Source organism: Triticum aestivum, chromosome 7B (assembly GCF_018294505.1).
Source record: "Triticum aestivum cultivar Chinese Spring chromosome 7B, IWGSC CS RefSeq v2.1, whole genome shotgun sequence".
In the NCBI taxonomy this organism is placed as follows: domain Eukaryota; kingdom Viridiplantae; phylum Streptophyta; class Magnoliopsida; order Poales; family Poaceae; genus Triticum; species Triticum aestivum.
This window is the reverse complement of record NC_057813.1, coordinates 270,145,741-270,171,837: the sequence shown is the minus strand read 5'-3', so window position 1 is coordinate 270,171,837 and position 26,097 is coordinate 270,145,741. Positions and strand designations below refer to the sequence as shown.

The 26,097-nt window shown below is 47.7% G+C and overlaps 1 protein-coding gene across 5 annotated transcripts; it reads left to right on the top strand.

The window, feature by feature from the left end:
- The first annotated feature begins 8,189 nt into the window (after positions 1 to 8,189).
- Positions 8,190 to 25,421, top strand: LOC123155841 (uncharacterized WD repeat-containing protein C2A9.03). 5 transcript variants are annotated; one of them, XM_044573986.1, is made up of 10 exons: positions 8,190 to 8,350; positions 8,550 to 8,727; positions 8,831 to 8,998; positions 21,405 to 21,491; positions 23,744 to 23,878; positions 23,974 to 24,078; positions 24,167 to 24,258; positions 24,340 to 24,445; positions 24,536 to 24,622; positions 24,713 to 25,421. In XM_044573986.1, the coding sequence occupies exons 2-10, from the start codon at positions 8,587 to 8,589 to the stop codon at positions 25,124 to 25,126; spliced, it is 1,335 nt and encodes a 444-aa protein (XP_044429921.1). In that variant the 5' UTR covers positions 8,190 to 8,350; positions 8,550 to 8,586; the 3' UTR covers positions 25,127 to 25,421. The 5 variants fall into 5 exon arrangements, with proteins under 5 accessions (XP_044429921.1, XP_044429922.1, XP_044429920.1 ...); XM_044573987.1 differs by having other exon boundaries at positions 8,214 to 8,446; XM_044573985.1 differs by having other exon boundaries at positions 8,242 to 8,434.
- The last annotated feature ends 676 nt before the right edge of the window (positions 25,422 to 26,097 follow it).

The window sequence follows — 26,097 nt, the reverse complement described above, 5'->3', positions numbered from 1 at the left end:
GACCTGGAGGTGAGATGTGGAAAAACTCTGCCAGTCCCCCTCTTGCGGGCCATGAGGACGCGAGGAAGAACCAGGGGCGCTCGTCATGATTTTTTGTGGCTTGCTCTGTTGCTTTTGCGTGCGATGCAAGATGACGTCTTAGGGATCTCGCATCGCATTATAGGCGGGGTTTGTGCCTGCCAGGAATATTAAAATCCAAGGATAACGGACCGTTTGCATTCACCCAAGCACGTGGAAATCAAGGCAACGACACGGAGGAATCATAAAGACTGGGCGCGGAAGCCGATGCTGGACTATCTTCAATCCAGAGTACAATGGAAGAACCCGCCTTGCAAAGCCGAAGACTCATGTCCGCATACTACATCAACATTGAAGGCAAGTTCGGGGGCTACTGGGGGAGTCCTGGATTCGGGGGTCCTCAGATGTCTGGCCTAGGAGTTTGGGCCGGGCTGCATGGACCGCATAGGATCACGTCGAAGATCATCTACCGTGTCCGGATGGGACTTCTCAACGCATGGACGGCAAGAATAGAGTCCGGAGATTTCTTTCCCTGATAAACTGACTTTGTACCATCTATAGACCCCCTCCGGTGTGTATATAAACGGGAGGGGTTAGACCATAGAGAAAAAACTTTTCACCATCATCGGAATCCTCATAGGCTAGCCATCTAGGGTTAGCCATCATGATCTCGAGGTAGATCATCTCTTGTAATCTTCCTACTCGATAATCATAATCAAGCAGGAGTAGGGTTTTTACCTCCATTAAGAGGGCCCGAACCTGGGTAAACAACGTGTCCCCTGGCCTCCTATTACCATTGATCCTTAGACGCATAGCTTGGGCCCCCCTACCCGAGATCTGCCGGTTTTGACACCGACAGCGCCTGCCCGAGCCAAGTGGGCTATGAGCCGACTGGACGGTCTTTGCATGCATGGATGCACTATGGATATGGTCTCTGGAATGGGGCACCACCGCATTCTGCGACAACGTTGTCTTGAGGAGTGCCTAGATATGACGAATCCCTTCTCTAGCCGAAGAGCCAGAGGGCTCAATGGAATCCATGTTACGAGTGGCGGTTGCTAGATTTTGGAGTGGAGTACTGAGGACTTGATACTTACGAGGTTGGTCACTCGAGTAGAGACGACGTTTATGTCGATTGGAACTAGGTTGACAACGCTCGTGTTCGTCCAACTCCCTCTGAAGCTGCTCGAGGCAATCGCGCTCAGCCAGAGTGGCCAGGCGACTCGACTGCATGGCTAACGCCTCGGGAGTCATCTCAGTGATGGTAGTGTTCAGGAGTTAGTCGTTCCTACGACGGATCTCGTCCCACTGCTCCCAAGTGAGAGCCTAAGGGACATGCAGCTCGTGGCCCGGCAAGCCACTGTTGACGTGGGACATACCCGCACGACCGTCTTTGGGCTCCTTGTAACCCGGGGGTACGCGGTGCTCGAACTTATACGCCATGAGAATCTCGGCGGTCGACTCGATGCTTTTGGACTCGGACTCCTCTAAGGAGTTACCAAGTGATCCATTGGAGAGGTCGAGGGCGGGCTCGTCGAACTCGATGGCCACCACTTGTTCCGCCGCCGCCTGAGTGGCGATAACCTGCTTGATCCAGCATCACAGCCGCGAATGCCCGGAGTGCTTGCGACGGTGCACAACGATGGGATTGTCAACCTCGGTACGGGCCGAGGGTTGTCAAAGAAGGACTCCGTAGGAGGAAGCACAGAAGTGTGTCGCTCCACGGATGGGCAACGCCTCCATGTCAGCGGGGCCTCGTGTAGCCACGCTGAGTCGTCAGTGATGAAGGAGATCACCCCGAAGTGGATTTCATCGCCGACTGACATGATGATGAAGAATAAATCCACCTACACCATGAAATTTTGCTAGACGCTTTGCCCCACGGTGGGCGCCAACTGTCGAGGTTATGATCCCGACAATGAGTAACACGGGCGAATAAGGGGCAGAGACTAGCTACGACGTAGGTGTAACACTCGGTGTTTAACGAGTTCAGGCCCCTCACTCAGTGGAGGTAAAAGCCCTACGTCTCGTGCCCTGAGGCTTGCTTTGATTTGATAGGTATAGTTACAGAGGTTGAACGTGCCCGGCTATGGAGAGGGGAGCGGCTTATATAGAGTGCGCTGCAGCCCCATATCTCCCACGCTGCCCAGGCAATTAATGCCATTGAATGAGGCAGATACTAGTGTAATGAGCCTCTACTACAGCTGTTACAGGTAACGGTAGCTATAACTCTATTTAGTGGATGACTTAGGATTCCTCGACCGTTGCAACTCCCACAATGCATTCTTGTCCGGTACGTCCGAGTGGTGGTCCGTCTACCGAGTGACATGTGATCACCCGAGTGCCGTAGAGCCGTCCGAGTGATCCTCCTGATGTATGCATCCGAATGCTGGCATGGTCCGGGGACCTACCTATGATGGTGGTGGACCCCATGTGGGTCCTTGACCCTAACTGTAATAGGTGACCACATCAGTTCCCACATGACCTACGGGTCCATAGCAATAGCTAGATCTCTCTCTCTCTCTCTCTCTCTCTCTCTCGTTTGATCTTCAATACAACGATCTCATCTGAGATCAATCCGATGTAAAATTTTGGAGTGCGTTTGATGTGATCCAATGAATTGTTGGTTTATGATCAGATTATTCACTGAAAGTATTTGAATCTCTTTGAAGTTTCTCTTATGTGTATTTTTATAGCTATCAATGTTTTCTGATCTATGAGTTTTCTTTGGCCAAGTTAATGATTAGATATTCAGAGGGAGTGGTAGGTTCAATCTTGTTGTGTCCTTACTCTATGACAGGAGGAGTTGCAAGGCACATATTGCATTATTGCTACTAAGGATAAAAATATGGGGTTTGGAAATATTGCTTGGTCTTATTCTATCCACATTATGTCTCTTGCTTAATGTGTTACTTTGTTTGTCATGAACTTAATACTTTGAGATGCATGTTGGATAGCAGACTTGTGGTGGAGTAATAGTAGCAGATGCAGTTGGATTATTGTCTACTTGTCGCAGACATAACGCCTATATATTAATTATGCCATGGATGATCATGGTAACTATGCACTTTTCTGTCAATTGCCCAACAGTAATTTACTTACCCACCGATACTATTTATGACAGAGAAGCCTCAAGTGAACGCTATGGCCCCCGGGTCCATTCACCTCTATATTAAAACAAATCCTATAATTCCTCACTATTTAGTTTTACTTTTAGTTTTCACTTTTATTTAATATATCTACCACTATCGGATTTGATACTTGCAACTGGAAAGAACAAGGGGAGTGACGCCCCGTCGCCTTTGTTGGGTGCAAGCATTTGCTTTGTGTGTGTGCAGGTACTATCAAAGTGGTTTGTGTGTCATCTCCTTCTGATTTGATAAACCTTGGTTCTTAACTGAGGAAAATACTATCTGCCACTATACTACATTACCCTTCCTCTTCAGGGAATCCCAACACTATTACAAGTAGCAGTAGACTGCCCAAACGCCGAAGCAATAGCCACATTCAAGCACAACATTCATGGCGAATGGCTGGCCGAAGAGCTCAGACAAGAGAACTCGCGATAAATGAAGGCCCTCATCCACCTCACCACCTAGTTTTGCGCTGGTGAGGACAGCTGGTTGGCTTGGAAGAGCAACCCCAGTGGCGATCTAAGCACCTCCAAGGTACGCGACGGTAATGGAAAACCTCAACGCAACAGAAACAATAAATGTTGCAATAGAGGCAGTAGCAGTGATGCCAAGGAGATCACAGCCACCGCAAGTTTTACCAACCGTCATGGTGGTAACAAGAGGAAGCGTTTTCATGGAGGCAAGAACGGTCCAAGTACATTGGACAAAATATTGGATAAATCATGTGCCATCCACGACACTCCCGACAAGCCAGCCATGCACACCAACCATAGCTGTTGGGTGATTAAACATGCCAGCAAAATTGTGGCCGATAGTCAAGGCAAGGGCCAACCTCATAATGAGGATAGAGACCAGTCAGGGCCAGGAAACGCCTGCCAAAAATAGTTTCCTCCTGAAGTTAAAGACATTTACATGATATAAGTCATGCACGCAACACGAAGGAAAGGAAGCGTGCACTCCATGAGGTGTACGCTGTGGAGCTAGCTGTGACAAAATATAACCCTTGGTCGAAAATCTCAATCATTTTCGACATAAGAGACCATCCGACCAACATCCGTCACGGAGGCACGACATCATTGTTACTCGATCCTATAGTTGATGGCTTTCATCTGACCAGAGTCTTCATGGACGGCAGTAGCCTCAACTTAATATATGCCGACACAGTTTAGAAGATGCACATAGACCCGACAAGTATTAAGCAGAGTACTACCACTTTTAAGGGTATCATGCTTGGGATTGAAGCACATTGCTTGGGAGGGTGACCCTGGAGTGTCTGCATACACCATATCTGTACGACGTCCCAAGCCACACAAGCTCCACGCCGACGCAAGCCACACAAGCTCCATGCCTACCTTCTTATCTTGTTACTTGAGACACACCAACTCCTTGAGAAAATGCACAATCGAGTTACAATGGGAAGGAAGAAGAAGATTGTCACATGGGCGATGACTGGTAACAACCATTCCAAGTCAGCACACAATTTCTTTTTGTTGAGTCCAAGGACTAAAGTAATCCAGTTTGAAAAGTCGAGGGACTATGATTTTGCCGTTTTTCAACTTGAGAGACCATTCCCATACCTTGAAGATTGTCCATGGGCATTAAATATACCCTTTCCTTCTATAAACCCCGTGTTAATATTTGTTATCCAAACATGGTGGGTGAGATCAGTGTTGAACGACTAAATGTAAATACAGTTAAAGGTGAGTTGATTCCATCGCCTCCTTCCTCATGTTTTTCCTCCCTACGGCTCCCTCCCTTCTTGGTTTTCTGTCGATTTTTCAGTCTCAATGGTGCCGCACAAAACTTAAACCGACATAAACTAGAGCGAATTGGAATAATCTAAACCAACTCGGTACTTTCTCAAAATCACGTCTGGCATTAACTCAATCAAATTAAATAAAATCTTTCAGAAATCACAACTAAATCTAAACTTTTCTTTTCTTTCCTGACATATCCAAATCAAATTAAATCTTATCAAAACTTTAGTTAAATTAAAACTTACTTTATAATTTTGTACTGTGTTTAAGAAAAGAAAATACGAAAATAATAAATCCGGACGTTCGGATTTTAAGCATGGCAACCCAAACATTTTTCATGACAACTTTAGTTCAAGCGAGGTTGGCAAACATGGCAATTTTCTGACAAAAAACAAACTTGGACAAAGTTGCCATGTTTTAACAACTAAAGTTACCACCTTGCGTCAACTAAAATTGCCATGAAAAAACATTCGGGATGATATGCTTAAAATCCAAACGTTTCAGGGTTTATTGGGGTAAGAAGGAAATGTGTATGCGGCAATAGCACTCATCTTTACAGTTACTAAGCTCCCAAGAAATGGAGCTATGTGGTTACTCGGGGCTGCGTTGACCGCTGGGATCATCCTGTCTGTCGGTTTGGGTTTCTGTTTTCCAACCAAATGGTCCCAGTTGCGAGGTGTGCGTTGTGTGTTTGCAGGTGTTTGACCGACACACGTCTGTGTGAGCGTGGTGGGGATGAGGCGGTTCTCTGTGTATCTTCCGCATCTCTCTCTCTCTGGAAAATCCCCACGAGACGGAGACCTCGGCTCCTCCCGCACGTGGCACGCCCTCTTGTGTCGCCGCTGTTGCCACCCTTATATGGTGGCTTTCCTGCCTCGCCGCTGCTCCTCCACCTTTCCTGCTGTCGTGCGCGTCCGCCGTTCTTGCAGTACTGGCAGTAGATCGTAAGGGGGCGGCGGCTCGACCAGGACAATGAGGGCGGCAGATTAAAGAGAGGAAAGGAGCCTTTATCTAGGTGAGTCCATATCACCTCTCTTCTCTCTGCTCTGGCGTCTCTCTCGCACGAGGGGTCTTGGTCATAGTCGGGAGAGGTAGATGCCACGTAATGTTTCAGGGCGGGGCAAGCGATTGCTGAAGGATCTAAGCACAAGCTCCCAGGACAAGGATGCAATGCGATGCCTACATGATTGGTCGTTCTATTGGACTTTTGGCTGGAGATGATGCTCTACTGCTTTTCATCATGCCGTCGAAGCATCAAGGATCACGTCGAGGCCATAGGGGCGTTGCTGGGAGATCTTCACCTCATCTGGGCACTACTCCCGCGTGCTGGCGTCATGGCCAATCTTGGCAGGCTGGCACAATTGTCCGTCAGGCCGACCGGTGGTAGTACCAACCTGTAATAACCTATCATCTACAATAGGTAATTTGGTTCCCCTTTCATGCTTCGATCAGCATGCAGCAGCGGCTTCTTTTGTTGAAAAAAGCAGCAACGACTTCTTGAGGGTGTACGGTGGCAGAAGAGAGCCCTTCTTTTATTTATTTTTGTATACTAACCTCTTCTCTCTACAGTACAGGAGCTTCACGGTGAAAAGCGAGGACAAGAGTTTGACGGCTATATATAATATGTGTAGGTGCATATATGAGTAGCTTTATTATGTAGAAAGTAGACCAGTGCGGCGGCGCTTGACGGGACGACGTTAGGAGGCGGTGCCGGGCGCTGCTATAGCGGGGGAGCAAGCGATGAAGGCCCTCCCTCGGCCAGTCGGCCTTCCAGCATCAATATTGCCCGCGCACAAATCAGTGAGACGACGTATCAGATTAGGAGGAAAACAGAAGGGAGATGTCTATAGGTCCACTCTGACGACGGATCAGATTAGGAGGGGGCGTCGGGTGCTGCTATAGCGGGGGCCGCCGCCGTAGAGAGGGGAGAAGTGGGGGACTGAAGAGGTGCCGCTTGGTTCGTCTTCTGTCCGACACCCCCAGCGAAGCATTCAAAGGCCCATGTTGGCCGAATTCACCACAGAAAGCCAATTTGTTACGGGAGCAGCAGCCATGCCCACTGGCGAAAGCTGTAGCGATCATAGGTTGATCCAATGACCAAAAACATTCACAAGTCTAGATCCAATGGCTGAAATCATTGATGGCCTGCGAGGGCTGGCATAGTGCTCGGTTATAATGTCTCTAAATGTATTTTTTGGGCAAATCTATCTATACATAAATAGATGCATATAGCACAAAGATACTCATGTACGAAATAGTACTTGCCCCTTATATGAAAATTAGCTTCATTGTGTCTCCATAATTATTTTCTGATTTTGTTTTCAGTTAAGATTTATGTGAATCATAGAACAAAAAAGTAGTTGTATTCGCACAGTGATTGAATCCACACCAGTGGTGACCGCGGCTTAGCATCAGAGCACCCCCGTCTCACACTCTTCAGGAGGTGGTTCAATTTACATGGCTTCAGTTTTGGTTATCTGATGAGGTCATTCCCTTCTCTCTTTTTGAGATTTTTTAGAATGAGAGTTTTGCCAGATATTACCATTTGCACAACAACACATCTATTAATAGATGCTTGCATAAGGTGGATGTTTTTACCTTTTTTGTTGATACTCCTATCTCTTCAGGAGTAGTGGATAAATGGTTACGGTTGTATGGGCTTTAGAAGTTTCTATTTTATTTATAAGAAAATGTTGAATTGGTTGCCTGCTATTCCTATATTTTTGTGAGGACAAACGATTCCTATATTTGGCACATATGCATATTACACATTGTATTCATTTTCTATATATGTACATAAAAAGCAGAATGACAAGAAACATGAGAATATGTATTGTGTGATCTACATCATCAATTTTGCAAAAAAAAGACATTTGCTTCCAGTTAGGGGTTCAAAGTAAATGGAGAATATTGCGATCGCCCGATATTCTCCAATAGTCTGAAACAAATGCCTTAATTTTTCTTAGGTTCTTGTTCTATGGTTATGACTACAATATTTTAAAGAAGTGTCTTTGTGTTATATGCACATTACATTCTCTTTCTCAGTGCCATAAAATTAATGTTCTTTCTGAAGTGTTATAAAACTAAGGTTTCGTGTAATTATCACTCGCTACTATGTTAGTCTTCTTCTTTGAAGAAACTAGAATGTTAGCTACATGACAAATTCTTTCGAAAAAAAAGCTACATGACAAATAAACACGGGAAATACTGGAATAAGAACAAATGGAATAGCCAAATAAAATGTTTTACGGAAATAAAAAATAGGCGCAGCCAAGCGCGCCTTTGCTTCTAGTTTAGTGGTATCGCAATGGGCAATTACCACGTCACGCGCTACGGTCGTTCGGGCTTGCTCCCGTTCTGCTGTCCAGCTCCGCCTGCGTCGTCTCGCCGCCTTCCATTCGAGCGTCCCCTTTTTTAGTTCGCATTCGCACCCCACAAAGGGTAAACAAATTCCCCAACCCCCCACGCTTTTCTGCTCCGCCACCTCTAAATCCGACTAATCGAGGCGACTTATTGGAGAGATTGGTATTGATTCGGGTGATTCTTGGGTCGTCTGCCCCCCTGCCCCGAGTTTGTGGCCCGACTCTGAGTTGGATTCTTTGGGGCAATTTGATTGTTGATATTTTTTCCTGTCGTGCAGTGTGATTCTTTTTGGCTGGATTGGAGCGTGGAATAAGATGGACGAATTCGAGCTGGAGGATAACCTAGAGTTCATCCTCCAGAGCATCCAGGAGCTCATAGAGGACCAGGGGGACAACAATCCCTTCGGCGAGGTCAACCAGAATGAGCTCCTCGCCAACCTCGTCAACTATGACCAGGTACGCCCGCCTCCGGCTGACCCTTTCGATATTTGGTTGTTCCCCGTTGCCCTTTCGATCCATCTGCGTTACAAACCTGTAACTTTTCTCTTTTGTTTTGCAGGATAACTTGATGCCGGACGTGTCCGTGGAGGACGTAGTGAACGGGAAGGACGTGCAGGGGATTCCGTGGGAAAAGATGCTGTTCCCGAGGGATCAGTACCGGGAGATGAAGATGAAGGGCTACAAGAACTATCAGAACCTCAGTTATGCCCGGGAGGATGCTTTGCAGGTACCGCTCTTGGTCAGTCACGCGTGTTATGCTCTTTTCATTTCCCCGTTGACTGCAGCGCAGAGGCAAACAATATTGACCTCCCTGATGGACCATAAAGGTGTTTAGAATTCCAACTCTTAGGGTATCCGATTCACATCCACTTATGACACATTCACCAATGGATGGAATGGAAGGTTGCATCCGCATGCACATGAACTACGAGATAACCAGACAGTGGCACAAGGACAGATTATTCTACTGAAATGGCCACTTTGGGTATTGTGGAGACATCAATATGCATGTCCACATGTTTTTTATGTGGTAGTTTTACATGCTGATTTAGCTGCAAACCAACGTGCTAGATGAAAGTATGGTAATATATGAGGGTTGATGCTCATGGATTAGGTCGAGATGAACTTGTACTGTTCATGTACCGATTGATATGTAGAACTTCAGAGCATAATTAATTGGATTAAACTATATGTTAGACATCTAATTGAGACAATTGCAATACCTGTACTTCACCTTTATAATTTTGGTGACTTTGGGTACAATGATCAGCCCATACTAGCATAGCAGCTCAACTGACATTAAATAGTACCGCCTCTGCACCGGTTTACAGGGCCATCCAAAAAATAGGGGTAACCAAGGCAGCATCATGGCCAGGTTAAAATCTCTCGTCTCCACGTTCATTTAATGTGCTAACCTTTGGCTTCTCTTCCTCAGGATGTTTCCTCTAGCACGTGCGCTAGCGCCCGTGCCTGTTGGCCCCTCTCTCTAACTAATCCATCGCCTCCCTGCGCTTTCTGCTTGCCCACGTGCGCATACCAGGCCTGCTCTCCTTCTTTCTTTAATTAACTCCATCGATCCGGAGTAATGGTGCATGCCCAATCTTATCCAGGGGCGGACCTAGGACAAAAATGTCCCGGTGTCCCAGTTTAGTACTATCACATATGCATGGATATCAAGTAATGTTATATTGCCATGCATAAAAAGTAAAACTCAATAGTTAAAAATGTTCAACAATGAAATGCTTACCAAGTGGGTAAAATAAATCGTTCATTTGAGATACTAGTTGATTATATACTGTAGAATAATAATAGTAGTGGAGCATAAAAGACTCCAGACTATGAAAACAGAAAATCACTCCAAAACTAAAAAATCACAGTAATCCAATTTGCAAATAGATGTGAACCGCTATAAAAATTGAGATCATAGAAATACAATTCTCAAATAGATGTGAATTACTCCAAAAATTAGAAACTCACAATTATCCAATTGGACGGCAATAATTAGATGGAATAGATGCATGAAGGGAGGAGCGAGTTGCCTTTGCCTTAATGTTTCTCCAGCGATCTAGCAGCGCCGGCATGCCGTGAGGTGTGTGGCGGGTTGCCAAACAGGAAGAAGGCGATGCTATGGCCTTGGAGGAATCAGGCAGAGGAGGGGAGAAACCAGTAGGCAACAGGCCCACGACACGTCGTTCAATCAGATTTTTTTAGGGGCATTCAATCAATCAAATTGATCAGGTGGGCTGTCAGATCAGATGGGCTTGCGTCTGCGCTCCGTCTCGTTCGTGGTTTAGCCGGTGTCCGTTGATACTTTTTACCGGTGTCAAACGACTACTTGCGCTACTTATATACACGTAATCACAAAAATTACCTGGTGTCACAGGACACCGGTTAGGTGTACGTAGGTCCGCCCCAGATCTTATCACTTGTACTCGAGCATGCGTTGGCTGGGAAAGGTAAAGGGACATGCAAGCTTTGTTTTGTGCACATGTTTGCTAATTTGGATGGTTATGAGCTGATATTAATGGCGCCCAATTGGACTCCCAAGGAACAACCACATCACAACGCATACGAGGAATTAACGGCGGACAAGGTGCACAGAGGGATCGCTGACCCTTTATACTTGTCTATCCCCAATTTTTTCTCTAGCCTTTAAACCGATCCGCATGGAGTATCTGATCACAAGAAAGTGCATTGCATATGCATCACCTCTGAGATCATGAACAATCCAAATTCGACCAAGTTATTAGCTGCATATCATCCTATATACTCCATTGAGCTGGACGACTCCTTTGATGATACCAGCTGGCGTTTTACGCGACAAATCTAGGAGTCTAAGGTTAGGGAGGCTTTAGAAAGATGAAAGGAGGCAAGACAATGGGCCTTGATTGTATCCCCATTGAGTTGTGGAGAGGCCTCGGAGACATAGCGTAGTATGGCTAACTAAGTTTTCCAACCTCATTTTTCGGGCAAACAAAATGCTAGAAGAATGGAGGCGGATTATATTAGTACCAATCTTCAAGAACAAGGGGGATGTTCAAAGTTGTACTATTACCGTGGAATTAAGCCGATGAGCTATACAATGAAGCTATGGGAGAGTCATTGAGCACCACTTAGGAAGAATGACAAGTGTGGTCAAAAATCAGTTTGGCTTCGTGCCTCGGAGGTCGACTATGGAAGCCATTTTCTTGGTACACAACTTATGGAGAGATACAAGGAGCAAAAAAGGGACCTGCATATGGTGTTCATTGACTGAGAAGGCCTACGATAAGATACCGTGGAATGTCATGTGGTGGGCCTTGGAGAAACACAAAGTCCCAACAAAGTACATTACCCTCATTCAAGGACATGTACGATAATGTTGCAACAAGTTTTCGAACAAGTGATGTCTAACACTAATGACTTTCCGATTAGAATAGGAGTGCACCAAGAGTCAGCTTTGAGCCCTTATCTTTTTTGCTTTGGTGATGTCTGATGTCACAAGGGATATACAATGAGATATCGCATGGTGTATGCTCTTCGCTGCCTTCCACAGCAACGTGCGCAACCGCAAGATGCGCGAGAAGATGAACATCCAACAAGTGAAAACCGTTGCCGATTCGTACATTTGAACATCCGACAAGATGCGCGAGAGGATGCCGTCATCGTTGACTCTAATGACGACGAGGTTTCCACTCCAAGAAAACCAGCAGGAAGCGCCCCCGAAAACACAAGCGCAACGCTGTGCTGGCAGTTGAAGGCGCTGTCGGCAAGAAGTCCAACACAAGTGATACCGGCAAGCAAATTGCCGTCTGCACGTCTGGTCAAGTTGCTACCGGAGAAAAAACCTGACGGTCCTTACTGCAAGATCCACCGCACAGTTGGCCATGACCTCAACAATTGTCGCCAAGTAGAATTCCTTGCTGAGAAGCAAAAGCAGGAATACGAAAAGCGCGACAAGGAGAAGAAGGCTTAAGATGGTGCTGCTGGTGCCGGAAAGAAAAACCAGGGCGTCCGTGGAGGCTGCCGCGGGATGGCCGGTAAGCAGAAGGAGAGGCCCGTTCATGGCCGGACAAGAAAGATGATGAAGATGAAGATGAAGATGGGGATGACTTTGATCAAATGTTCCAGACATGTTGACTGTGCCTGCATTGGCGGGGCATCTTTGCACTCCTCTCACCGGTTGCTCAAGCAATGGGCTCGGGAGATAAATGCAGCAAATCCGGATAGATGCCCAGAAGCCTCTAAAGTGGTTGCACACGTCCATCATCTTTGATGTCGAATACCACCTAGATCGTACTACTGTGTTGGTAGCTTGCCATTGTTGGTATCACCAACAATCCGCAACATCAAGGTAACAAAGATGCTGGTAGATGGCGGTGCCGGTCTCAACTTGATCTCCCCTTCGGTGATTAAGAAGATGCAAATCTCCGATGAGGACCTCCAAGAAACGGGAACATTTCAAGGAGTGAACCCGGGAAGGACCAAGCTGAAGGGGCAGATCACTTTGCCGGTCACATTTGGTGATCCAATCTACTACAGAACCGAGAAGATCGTCTTTGACGTTGTCAAGCTGCCAGTGCCCTACAAGGCATTCTGGGTCGTCCTGCCTTGGCCAAGTTCATGGCAACATCTCATTATGCTTACAACACATTGAAGATGACAGGGCCCATGGAGGTGATCATGATCCACTCTGATAAGGATGCAGTGATCTGTGTTGGTAAGCTATACTGGGAAGCAGTTGCAGCATTTGCGGGCAAATCGCTAGCTCTTGCCGACAAAGTTTCCGGGAAGCAAAGCAAGGAGCAGTGCGCGACTGATGCTGGCAAGACCTCCGGGAAGCGCGTCGCAGAATGTAGCACGTCCGGAGAGGCGCGGCTTCCCTACAACCACTTTTGTACAAGTTGGCCTCTGTGGCATGTAATCCTTTGTTACAAAGCCGGGCACAGATCCCGTGCATAGTAAGAAGTAAGTGTTTCACAACCCTTGTGTATGCACATTTCTCTTATGTATGTTATGCGTAATGTTGTATTGTGAATATAAATCCTTGCAAGGCTATGGCTAACATCCGGTCAACATCCTAGCCGGCCTCGTCTTCTTTCTTTCTTAAAGACAGAAGAGCCCCTTCGTGTGCAAGTTTCCCGGGGGGAGCAGAGGTGTGGGTACACCAATGATGTTCATGAAACCATTGGCCGCCCACTATGCAGGATGAACAACAAAGAAAGCTAAGTTGTAAAACTTTGAAACAATTAAGTTTTCTTGATGTTTTTGCTTTCTTCCTTGAACAAATTTCGTTCTTGTACATAAACCTGCACACGAAGGAGCCTTATCGGGATTGATGGCGCTCCTTGCTATTTTGAGTCCGCTCAGCAGCATAGGCAGCTAGCTGCACAAGTCTTTGGAAGGTTAATCTTCCCGGTAGGCGGCGTTCCTGGCAAGCTGCTAAGGACGCGTTTCCTCAAGCGCTGCCGGCTAGAGCATGTGCATCGGGAGGCTTTCCGGCAAGCGTAGGGTATAAGAAACATACAAGGGCAATATTACTCAAGAAAGGAAGCAGGCGTTCATTTAAAGAAAAAGAGAGACATGTCATGCATACGACGAGACTGGCCTAATTAAAGAAAAATTGTTTCTTTACATGTGCCATGACAGGAGCAGGCATGCAGAAAAAGGCTTTAGTTCCCGTGGATGCCTTCTATCCGGCCGCACTTGTCAGCGACCTTGTTGGCAATCGGAGTTGCAGCTTGCGGGGCTACCTCTAGTTCGACGCTCTGAGGGACCTTGAAGACATGCCGCAACTTAGCATCAGGGCTATAATACAGGACTTTGCTGAACATCCTCAAGATCACATTGCACACAAGGGTCTTTGCTTCAGTGGCAAAAGACTTCTCTCTATTGCTATGTAGGCGTCCAGTTCGGTGAGAAACCCTTCAAGGAAAAGATGTAAAGTTGTGTTGGGTTGGCTGGTGTCCATGCTAAGATCCAAGGCCTGCAACCCCATTCTCGTCGTCTGTGTGCTGACGCGTTGGGCGATGCCGACAGGACTTGCGGTCCAATCAGCAATGGATTTCTCTTCCCGGGCCAACTTCTGCCCTGCCGCCTTCTGAAGACGTCTTGCCTCATCCAAGCTAGCCGTCAAAGTTTGGGTCTTGGTGTTGAAGCGCTCAAGGATACTTTGCATATAGGAAAGCTTGCCTTGCAGGTCAGATTTGGCGCCGGCGAGAGTTTGGAGTTCACTGTCGTTTGAAGCAAGAGAGGCGCAGAGCTCTGCCAACGCATCAGTGGCCTTCTGTGCTAAATCCTTGAGAGCAACAATGTCTTTGTCCTTGGCGACAAACTCCCCCTCGAGCTGCTTCACTTGAGACTCGAAGTTGGCCTTCGCGATGCCGGCAATACGAGCAGCGCCAAGGGCCTCTTTGATCTTCCCAGCATGTTCCACAACCTGGTCTTGGTGGGCTTCCTCATGCTTCTGTTCGAGCTCTTCGGTTTGTTTGGACAGCAAGGCTTGGATCTCTTCGTCTTTGATGCGAACAATGGCAGCCAACTTCTCCTCCTTGGTGGCAAGTTCCTCTTCATGAGCGTCGGGGTTAACCTTTCTGGGTCAGCTCGCTGTCAGCTATTGCAGCTTTCTTGGCGGCCTCGGCCTGGGCCATCTCAGCCGCTGCCTTTTCCAGGACGAAGGATTCCTTGGCGCTAGCAAGTTGGGCCTCACGGCTCTTGATGTCTTGAAGCTTCTCGGCATACCAGACTTGCGCCTCATCAGCCCTCTAGAGGAGCTCTTGCTCTGCCATCTCAACATAGTTGGCACGACGTCGAAGTTTTTCCCAGCGCCTACTGTAGCGTTGCTACGTCTCCTTGAAACCATTCTTCATGGACTTCAAGAAGAGAAGGTCGGCGACGTCGTCATCAGCATGCGCTCCTCCTCGGTGGTCATGGTTGGAGGGATGAATAAGCTCATCGTCCACACCCTCAAGTGCGTGCTCCCTGGCACCAGACGTGCCGGGAGCATCTGCTCCCCTTCGCGGACTGGAAAGCCTTAGAAACCTGCCTGCTGGAGGGGCTTCAGGTGCGGCAGGAGGTCGTTAGCAGCTCCTATCTCCACATCCGCGTCAATGCTTGCCGTTTCTGGAGCGGAGGTACTGCCGGCAGCCTCCGTAGCCTCCCTGGCTGCATCCATAGCAACCTTCGCGGCCTCCTCCGCGGCATCAGGGGTTGCCCTCTCTTCCGGAGGGGTCGGCTCTGCGAAGGAAAAGACAGAAGAAGAAAATTCAACACCAAATCAATAAGTTACGACAAAGAAAAACAATGCTGGCAAGAACGGAGAGGCACTTGCCTAAGGAGATGCTTACATGTACGGGTCAGTCGAGGGGGTGGCGCTCCCCCTCCGGCAACTTCAGTCGCCGTCGCTTGGTCTCCGGCAAGGTTCGTTGCCGGCACGTCCTCGACGCGGACTGTATCTTCAGAAGCTTTCTCCCGGGAAGGACTCCCAAGAACCTCTTCGTTAATGGTCCTTCCGGCGAGCTGTCTCCCGGAGGAACGGTTGTTGAAGGCACGCCCTGGGAATCCGCTTCCCGTGCCTCTGCTTCTTGGCGGTTGCTCTTCGCCTCCTTGCCGGTGTCGGTCTTTGGGACGCCTTCGGTGGTGCTTGTCGGCAGGGTCTAACCAGTCTCCTCTCCACACGGGTTGTTTTCAACAGCCCCTGGAGGAGTCGAGCTCTGTCCAGTGCCTGTTGCCGGCTCGCTCACTTCGGTGATCCTTGCTCTCTTTGTGGACCTGTGGATCAGGATGCCTCGTCCTTGCAAGGCCAAGACAGAGCAAGCTGCCAGATCAGTGACGCGGCCGTCAAGAAAAATTAAAGAGTAGAAGGGATGGTGGCTTACTCTTCTTCCTCGTTAAGGGCGGAGATGTCTTAGTGCGCTTGAGCCAGAACCTGAAGTTTTTGCTGGAGGAGAAGGCACCCGGACAAGCTTCGCTGCCGGCGGAACATGTGGCCGGGAGGCCTCTGTTCTCTTTGTTGCCGGTGGAGGCTGTTGCCGGGAAGCCCCTGCTCCAGCCTTTGTGCCGACAAGTTCATCTTCAGCCAGTTCGGTGCACCGCTGCTTCTCCTGAACAAGCTCCCGTGAAGTTTTGAGCGCCGCGACAGCCTTACTGGGAGCCGAGGAGCACGGGGCTCCTCTGCCTCTTGTTCCCCTGCCTCTTCTTCTTCGGAGTCACCGCCTGCCACCTGAGAAGACTCGACGCCTTATGCGGCTTCCACCCTGCTGGCAATCCACTCTAGCTCATGCTCTTTGGTGGGATGGACCAGATCTTTCTCTTCCGTCTCAGGGATCTCCACAAGCTCATCATGCCACTTTTCTTCGATGGCACTCTCATGCCTCACCCAGTTGGAGACAATACCTTGGGCATCGCATTCCGGCGTCATTGCCAAGATGGAGTCCCTGGTATTACACAAGGGAAGCATCCGACAACTTGTGGGTGCAGCCCTTGTTGAAGATCTTGCGGATGACGTAGTCGTGCTCCAGCACCATCAAGTTGTTGGCCAGATCGGGACGAAGCCGCATCGTGTCGCTGGCATTCTTGCATTCCTAGGCTAGCCGGCTCCTCCTCTGCAGTGGAGCTATCCGGCGCAAGAGGAAATCGGTGCCTACCATCCCAAGAGTCAAGCCGGCAGCATGGAGATCCTCTATCCGGCCCAGAACAAGACCAAAATCGTCATCTCGAGGGTCCATGTCTTACCAGCGAGGGTCCCTTTTGAGCTTTTTAGTGGCGGTGATGCAATAGTTCGAGAAGTCCTTCATCTTGATCCAACACCAATCTGCTCTCCTTTCTGGCCATTTTTTGTGCCAGGTCCCCTTGAGATACTCGTCCTTCCGTGCGGACCTCAAAATCCATGTCATGCTGCCGGAGATGGCGTCGCCTCTATTTGCGGCGAGAAGTGACGGAACAGGGGAACATTTGGTACCACCCCCATGAAATTCTCGCAGAGATGGGCAAAAACTGACGTACAGGTGACGGCATTCGGATTGAAATCCCGAAGCCAGAACCCAAATGTCCTCATCAGCTCATCAAAGAACTCCGAGAAAGGGGGGACCAGTCCACAGTAGAAGAACGGGGCGAAGAACGCAAACTTATTTGCACCGGCAGGGCTTCTTGCGGGCAGCACTTCAACGGCGTCGTGATCTTTCGTCTTCACTGACCACAGGTAAGAGTACCTGTGCGTGAGCTCGGCGACCTCCAGCGCCGGAGGGAAGCAGGCATTCTCCCTCCGCATTTGTGCCAGCACGGCGGCCTTCTTCGACCCCTCTGCCTCTTTCCCTGATTTCTCTGCCTCTTTGCTGACTCTTGTCTTTGGAGCCATGGCAATTGGCGAGAGCTTTGGTGGAAAGTGAGGGCGAAACGACGCGGAGAGGCGCGGCGGCGCGAGGAAGACGACGACGCCAACAATTGGGAAGGATGGAACAGAGTGTGAATCGAGCATCGCCCCTGCAGTTATCCAATATGGGGAAGGCGCAGGGCCTGGCCCTTCGCCGTGCGGCGTGGCGCACCTTTTTAGGCGCACGACTCCACTACTGTCTCGTTTTGTTTCCCCCACTATCCCGCATTCAATGCAAAGATGCGCCATCATCAATGCGCGGTAAAAAGTAGTGGGTGGGAGTTACCCTTCGGCACGCGTATGGCGGTGCATGTTGATGGGCCTAGCCGAGACAAGCGTTGTGCACGCGTGTCCGGCCCAGGCCGGGGGGCTCCTGTCGGTGTAGTGAACAGCAGGTGTTCACCCCATGACCACACACCGGCAAGTTGCAGCCTCCGTGCCGGGAAGGACATGGCCGAGGAGGAGTCCACCACAAGACACTCAAGACATGGTGAATAAATACCGTGAAGAAGGCCTCGAGGCAGGTCGTCGAGAAGTACTGGAATCACCTCAAGGTCATGACCAGGATCACCGGGAAGGCAAAGCAGGCCTTCCAGGGAACAAGCATCCCATGTTGCTGACAAAGACAGAGCCGGCAAGCCAAGCTCCCTGCCACCGCTCCACTCTCACCTACCTGTCAGGAATCTGTTGACAGATGGCGGGCGCGCAGGCGGGTAGGTAGAAGCTGTCGGGCTGCATGGCGACCCACCGCTTGTCTTTTACCTTTATCGACACCCGTTCTTGCACGTGTCATGGTAATAAAAGGTAGCTGGGGCCGACGGAACAGGTGGAACAGGACCTCCTTCCCGGCATCCAGCATATCAAGACACCCAGCAGATCATTAATTGCCTTTGTCCTACACCGTCAGTGTTACGTATGATAGCACTGTAGCTATCGTCAGCATGTAATTACCATTTTGCCATTGTTGGTGACCCCTTGAGCTATAAAAGGAGGCCCATGGCAACCGTTACAAAGGTCGAGACCCTGTCCATTTGCAGTAGCTAGCAGCACCCCCGAGCACCTTGCCGGCAAGGTTGTGCTCTCTGTAATACAGGGCTCATAACACTTAATCCACCAAAGTAGGAGTAGGGTTTTACGCATCACTGCAGCCCGAACCTGGGTAAAATCCTTGTGTGCTGTGTGTGGTTGGTGCTGCTCTTTCTGTGCTGCGTCCCTCTTCATCGAACCTGGGAAAGGGGCTGCCATGGTCCCATAGATTGTCGTATGCCGACACTTTGTTTCTTGGTAAGTGTAGAATCTTAGTAGTGTTACTTAAGCTGTAATCATAATGAGATGTAACTTCATATAGAAACAACTGTAATTCTGATGGAATTGGGGATGAAATTTTCAGACCCAGGTTTACATAACTAGAAACATGGTTGTTTAGAGTGAGAGATTCAGCACTTGCTACGATTGCTTCTGTTAGTATTGTAGATATTTGGGAAGTCAGATTATCTTGGTTGTAATAAATGGATCAGCTTTATGATTGAAAGTTCACAGTAGAAGCAAATATTTGAAATGAAATATGTGGGAAATCACATTATCTTGTGGGAAATATGTGGGAAGCAATCTTGGTTAGTACTATAATATGTGGGAAGTCAGATTATCTTGGTTGGGGGAGTGGATGTATAACTGTACCATCCGGGTTCCTATTTATGTTGCACGTGCGTGCTTAGTGGTTTGGTGAGATATACAGATGTCCATATTGCTTCTCTTAGTTGTAGGGCTTCTGTTATTGAAAGGATTGATATGGTTGACTAGGGGGGGGGGGGGGTGAATAGGCAACTATCAATTTTTAGCTTTTCTTAACAAATTAGGTTTAGCACCAAGTAGATTGTCTAGAAGTGCAACTAGGTGAGCAACCTATATGATGGTAACAATAACAACAACAAGAGCAAACAAGATATGCAACACAAGTAAAGCTTGCACAGTGAAAAGGTAAGAAATAACCACAAGTGGAGCCGGTGGAGACGAGGATGTGTTGCCGAAGTTCCTTCCCTTCGAAGGGAAGTACGTCTTCGTTGGAGCGGTGTGGAGGCACAATGCTCCCCAAGGAGCCACTAGGGCCACCGCATTCTCCTCACGCCCTCACACAGTGCGAGATGCCGTGATTCCACTAATGGTGCCGTTGAGGGCGGCAACCGGACATTTACAAAGAAGGTTGGGGCTCTCTCCACAACTCAATTGGAGGCTCCCAACATAACCACGGAGCTTCACCACAATGGATTATGGCTCCGAGAATACTTCTTCCGTCTAGGGTGTCAAAACACCCAAGAGTAACAAGTTGATGATGATGTAGAAGCTGGGGAACACAAATCAGTTTGGTGGAAGTGTAGATCAGGGGAACCTCCTCCTATCCTCAAAGTATTGTGAAGTTTGGGTGGTTGAGGAGGGAGATCTCAAGCTTTTGGTGGTTTGGGAATGGAGGAGCAAAGCTTGGGCAAAGGTTAGGGTTGGGAGGAGGAAGAAGGGGGGTATAAATACCCCCACGGAGTATTTGCCTGTTGAGCAGCCGCCGCCCCGGGTACCCGGACTAAAGGGGCCCGGTCACCCGAACAAAACAGAGGAAAACAGAGAAGTCCGTGCACCCGAGGGGGGGGGGGGGGCGGGGGGTCAAGGCCCCGGGCACCCGGAGTGGACAGGGGAGGCGCAAGGACCGGGACCGGGCACCCGGGGGCCGCAAGCCCCGGGCACCGGAGCAGGCGAGCACCCGGAGCAGGCAGAGAAGGCGGCGAAGGGGCGCCTGGGAGGGGCCGGGCACCCGGGGGTCCCAAACCCTGGGCACCCGCACCGGGCAGGGAGTAGCGAGGAGGTGGGTAAGGGGCCGGGCACCCGGGGGTCCCAGACCCCGGGCACCCGCACCGAGCAGGGAGGGGCGAGGTGGAGGCGGGGAAGGGGCCGAGCACCCGGGGGCCCCAGATCCCGGGCACCTGCACCGGGCAGGAAGGGGCGAGGTGGAGGCGGGGAAGGGGCCGGGCACCCGGGGGCCCCAGACCCCGGGCACCTGCACCGATCAGGGAGGGGCGAGGTGGAGGCGGGGAAGGGGCCGGGCACCTGAGGGCCCCAGACCCCGGGCACCCGCACCGAACAGAGGGGCGAGGTGAAGGCGGGGAAGGGGCCGGGCACCCGGGGGCCCTAGACCCCGGGCACCCGCAATGATCAGGGAGGGGCAAGAGGCGGTAGAGAAGAGATGGAGGCGGCCCCTGCAAATGGAGAAACTCCCGTTTAAGCCCGAAACGGATGAAATAAAAGGAAGGGAGAAATTTGAGTTCCCCAACTCCGAGATCATAGCAACCCCTCTTGATAGTACGGATGTTCCTATGACTCAAAAAGAAACCTTAAAACTTCTCAAGCTGACAACGGACACCGTCTTTTCTCTTTTTGGTCTTTAGAGTTAGCGATGTCCGTAGACGCACAAGAGGCGACAATGTCCTGAAATAAACTTGACAACCGACATTAGTCCTCGCAAATCATATTGTAATCAATCATCAAAAATGTAATTGAGTGACAATTGCACTTTCAGTTATGATCTATTGTTTGTACTCATTAGAACACGATTGTATCAGTGCTACTTTTCTAGAAATTATGTTCATCGTGTCACTACTGATTAACATTATTATTATGGTCAAAAGTCTAGTCCTTACGATTAAAAGTCCACAGTAGAAGCAAATATTAAGAGATGTATGTCGTATGCTTGGTTGCTGAGCAGTTTGGAATATGCTTTTCTTTATATTTCATCTTGCAGGATTGCAAACAAGTTGAGAGGGACGGCCCTTACTACGATTTTCAGTACAACACGAGGCGTGCACGACCGTCAATTGTGCATTTTCAGGTTTGAACCATATCTATTGTCATTTCAAACTTACAGTAGAATATATGGAGTTTAAATACAGCTAAGGATGATCTTTTTGAACTGATTGGATCATGTTGTCCAATAGAACTTGTTCATGTCCACGAATGAGAAACTTATTCACAATGTCTTGCTTGTGGAGATAGAATATGATTTGGTCAATTGGCGGAAAAGAAGTTATACAATGTAGAAGGAACTAAATCACAAGCTATAATCTAGAAGATTATTCTGAATACCATCATGTATAGTATATTTTTGTTTGAAATCCTAGAGCGAAGTGAACCCCCATGGATTAGTATTTTAATATGAATTTAGCAAGAAGGGCTATTTCATAGTTGTTCTAGCACATTATTGTGGAGGAACAACTTCACCTTGCTGCTAAAAATTGTTGAAGCATCTACTTCAACTAGCAGGAGTTGACGCGCTCCGCTGCACTGAAAAATCAGGGTCTCGCACAAGTGATTCATTTGAGCCGTGTTTTATTCCTTGTATGGTTACATCAACAATATGCAATCAAAGCTGAACCAGGATGGAGAAGTGAGTAATTCTTAATAACCATTCAATGATTTATCATAGTAGAACAATACTACTATCGTTTCAAAAGACTTACACATATTAGTTTTGTCTTGAGTTGAACTTTGTGAAGTTTGATCAAGTTTATAGAAAAAATATCAACATTCACAATAGCAAATCAATACCATTAGATTCATTATGCAATGTATTTCATATTATATTTATTTTGTATTATAGATGTTGATATTTTATTAATATAAATTTGGTCAAGCTTTACAATTTTTGACTTAAGACAAAACTAATATGCAAAGTATTTTGAAATGGAGGGACGTGGCATTATGGGTCGTACCTCCATGTGGTAGCATCGGCCACACGTCTAGCCATTTATATCCATGCCGGGCTTATTAACTGTTGCAGTGGAGAACAGCCGAAAATAGCGTATTCAGGAGGCGAGTATTAACACCATACCGCGTATCGCGCAGAAGGGGCACAGCCAGCACCCAACGACCTGGGCAGCAGCTGCCAGGCTTGGGGGTGCACTACCTGAAAGTAGCAATGACTGCACCAGGCGAGAAACCAACCTGCACATTTCCCAGGCAACGATTTTGTGGGGTGCAGTTACATGGTTGAATTAAAGACCTGTTTGCGATTCTCGAAATTTACACTATGCTTACAGGTTGCCCAGGCTAGAAATTATCTCTCTCGGCAAAACCCCTGACAAACCATCTTCAAAACAACCCAATGACACATACTTGTTCACCTTACCACATCACTCCCTTCCCTATCATTGCAAGCTCTAGAGTACTTATCAGTGGAAACTGGGTGACCGTATTTGGCATGCTCGGGGCCTGAGGCAGGGAGACCCCCTCTCCGCCCTCCTGTTCCTTCTGATTATGGATGTGCTGAATGCAATGGTGGACAAGACTGAGGCGGCTGGGTTTTTTGAGCCGCTTGACAGATGGGGCGTGCGGCGTCATGTTTCTCTCTGTGGACGACACCGTGATATTCCTCAAACCTAAGGAGAGCGAGCTGATTGCAATCAAGGAGAGTCTGGCCTTATTTGGTGACACCTCTGGGCTTAAGGCCAACTTACAGAAGTGTGCGATTTCGCCAATCCGCTCTGATGGCTTGAACCTGGACGTGCTTGCTGTTCCCTCCCCTGCCAATCGACCCAATTTCCTTGGTACATACTTGGGCTTACCTTTAACACTGGTGGCACTAACAAGAGGTGACCTTCAGTCGTTGGTTGACAGTATCGCTAGGAGATGGTCGACGTGGAAAACTTCTACGGTATACACTACAGGCAGGCTGTCCCTGATAAAATCAGTGCTCACCGCGATTACGATTTACCATATGCTCTCCCTTGAGCTTCCTCCATGGCTCTTCAAGACCGTCACCAAACTATGTCCGCGTTTTTTCTGGAGGGTGGCGAGGAGGCTAAGGGAAGGCTAAGGGAGTTTTTTCTGGAGGTGTTGCTTGTTCTTGGAAAAAAACATTGCCTGATGAACTGCTGATTGTTGCATATACCAATTCTGCACTACTTTCCACTTTATTAGCTATATTGGCCTCCTAAATGCTAAATTGTCACCCATAAGTAGTCATAATTTCTCGTGTAAGTATACTGTGCAATTTCATTCTCTACATTGCATGGTTAAACTTTATGCCTTAAGTGGCACTAATAAATAAACGAAGTAGTTTTGATTCTGACATTCAAGTTGCAGTTGAGGAATTTGGTCTGGGCAACAACCAAGCATGATGTTTATACAGTACACAATCAATCAATGACACACTGGTCATCACTAAACCAGATAAGCACTGAGCTAATCAATGGTGATGATTGCATTATACCAAAACAGGTTTATACTTCATGACACGTCTTAACATTGTTTGTTTCCGCTTCATTTTCTGTTTGGACTACAACATCCATCAGCATTTTGTTGTTGCTTAACAGAGAGGGCATGGTTCACAATCTGTCTCAATGGTCCAGTTCACAACTATGGCTGTAGATAATGATTTATTGGTAGTTGGTGGTTTCCATGGAGAGCTTATATGCAAGGTATGTTGATGGCAAGTAAAGTCTTCTACTCTGCAATAGTCTGACAAGTAACAATTCTTACCTGATAATTTGCTTTGGTTTTTATTAGCGTCTGGAGGATGATGGGATAGTTTTCAGCACGAGAGTTACAGATGATGAGAATGCTATAACCAACTCTTTAGAGATATACCAGGATCCCAAGTAAGATTTGGTGCTTTCAGAGTTGATATACATACTTTCAAGTTGTTGTTAACAATATTCTTAAAAAATGTATATTTTCAGTGGATCAAGACGGTTGGTGGTTGCTAATAATGACTGCTCTGTCAGAATTTTTGATACCAAGTATTTTGACCTACTTAATCACTATGTTTTCCCATGGTCTGTGAATGTAAGTACTTTGTGTTTTTCACCGAGAGCTCAGACATGTTTATTCCGGACTGTTGTCTTGTTTATTTGCTAATATCTTGTTTTCAAACAGAGTGTTTCGGTTAACCCTGATGCAACACTTTTTGCTGTCCTTGGTGATCACGAGGATGGCTTGGTAGTGGATCCCAAGTGTGGCAAGGTAAGTGCATGTGCATGTTTTCCTCAAGTTTTGAAGCGATTTATGTTTCTGGTTAACACTAACCAAGTAACGTTTTCCGCTTTGCTTTAGCCGATTGGTAAAGTTAGAGGCCATTTGGATTACTCATTCTCATCTGCGTGGCACCCAGACGGCAATATATTGGCTACCGGGAGTCAAGACACAACATGTCGGCTGTGGGACATTAGAAACCTATCACAATCCTTGGCTGTCCTTGGTGGAAGGCTAGGCTCAATACGTTGTATCAAATTCTCTTCAGATGGCCGCTTTTTGGCAACAGCAGAGCCTATAGATTTCGTTCACATCTATGATTGTTTTGCCGATTATGGCAAATCTCATGAGATTGACTTTTTTGGTGAAATAGCTGGTTTGTCATTCAGCCCAGACACAGAGGCCTTCTATATTGGCGTAGCAGACCAAACATATGGAGGCCTCATGGAGTTCAAGAGGAGGCACCAGCATCATTACTTGAACTGCCTGTGGTGATGCCTTTTGGTTAGCACAGTTTGCTTTTGCAGTTCCTTCATACGCGACTGATTGATCGTTTGACTGTGCTGCAAAAACTGCATGGTTTTAGTCAAGGCAACCGGTGGAGGAACTCATTGGGGCAACGTGATTAGTGATTTGCTGCCGCACCTTAAGCTCACTCCGATAAATGAGCTGGAGCTGTATACATTTCTCTTCTGTCTTGTTGCTGTCTAGGAACCGACGGGGATTGTGATAGTTAATGTGTAGTCTTGCATTCCATTTTATCAAATCAATGTACATAGTTGGTGCTTTATCTGTACTATGCTTTTTTCTTTTTGAACGAGACTAGTAAGCGTGCATGTGCAACACACGTCTCAAATGCTGACCAACCGAGTTCTTGAAAATACTCCCTTTGTTCCTAAATAATTGTCTTTTTAGATATTTCAAATAGACTACCACATACGTATATAGACATATTTTAAAGTGTAGATTCACTCATTTTGTTTCATATGTAGTTATTTGTTGAAATCTTTAGAAAGACAAATATTTAGGAACGGAGAGAGTATGTAAATCAAATGAATACAAAAATCATAGTTGAATGTGTGTGCGTTGCCATTGCCCTTTAGTTTTTTCTTGTTAAGGCATAATACATGTCAAATTTTATAACCACTAACATCCGAAAAACAATTAAGATCCACATCACTTGAAATGTATTTTGATAAAAGTGTCTTTTGAGGAAGTATGTATCCGTAGTGGTTGGTTCTTCCGTCCCAGCATGATGCTTAGGTCCTGAGGTCTGGCGTAACTTTGTTTTACCGCCCCCAAGCCTGTAGTAATGCTAAAGGTGTGCTCCGCTAATTCCCTTGGGATTCCTGGCATATCTAAGGCCTTGTACAATGAGAGGTGCTTAGAGAGATGCTTAGAAAAATAAATCGGATTTTTCTGAAGCACCGGTGTCTATTTTTATAGGAGAGACGCTTAGTTAAGCG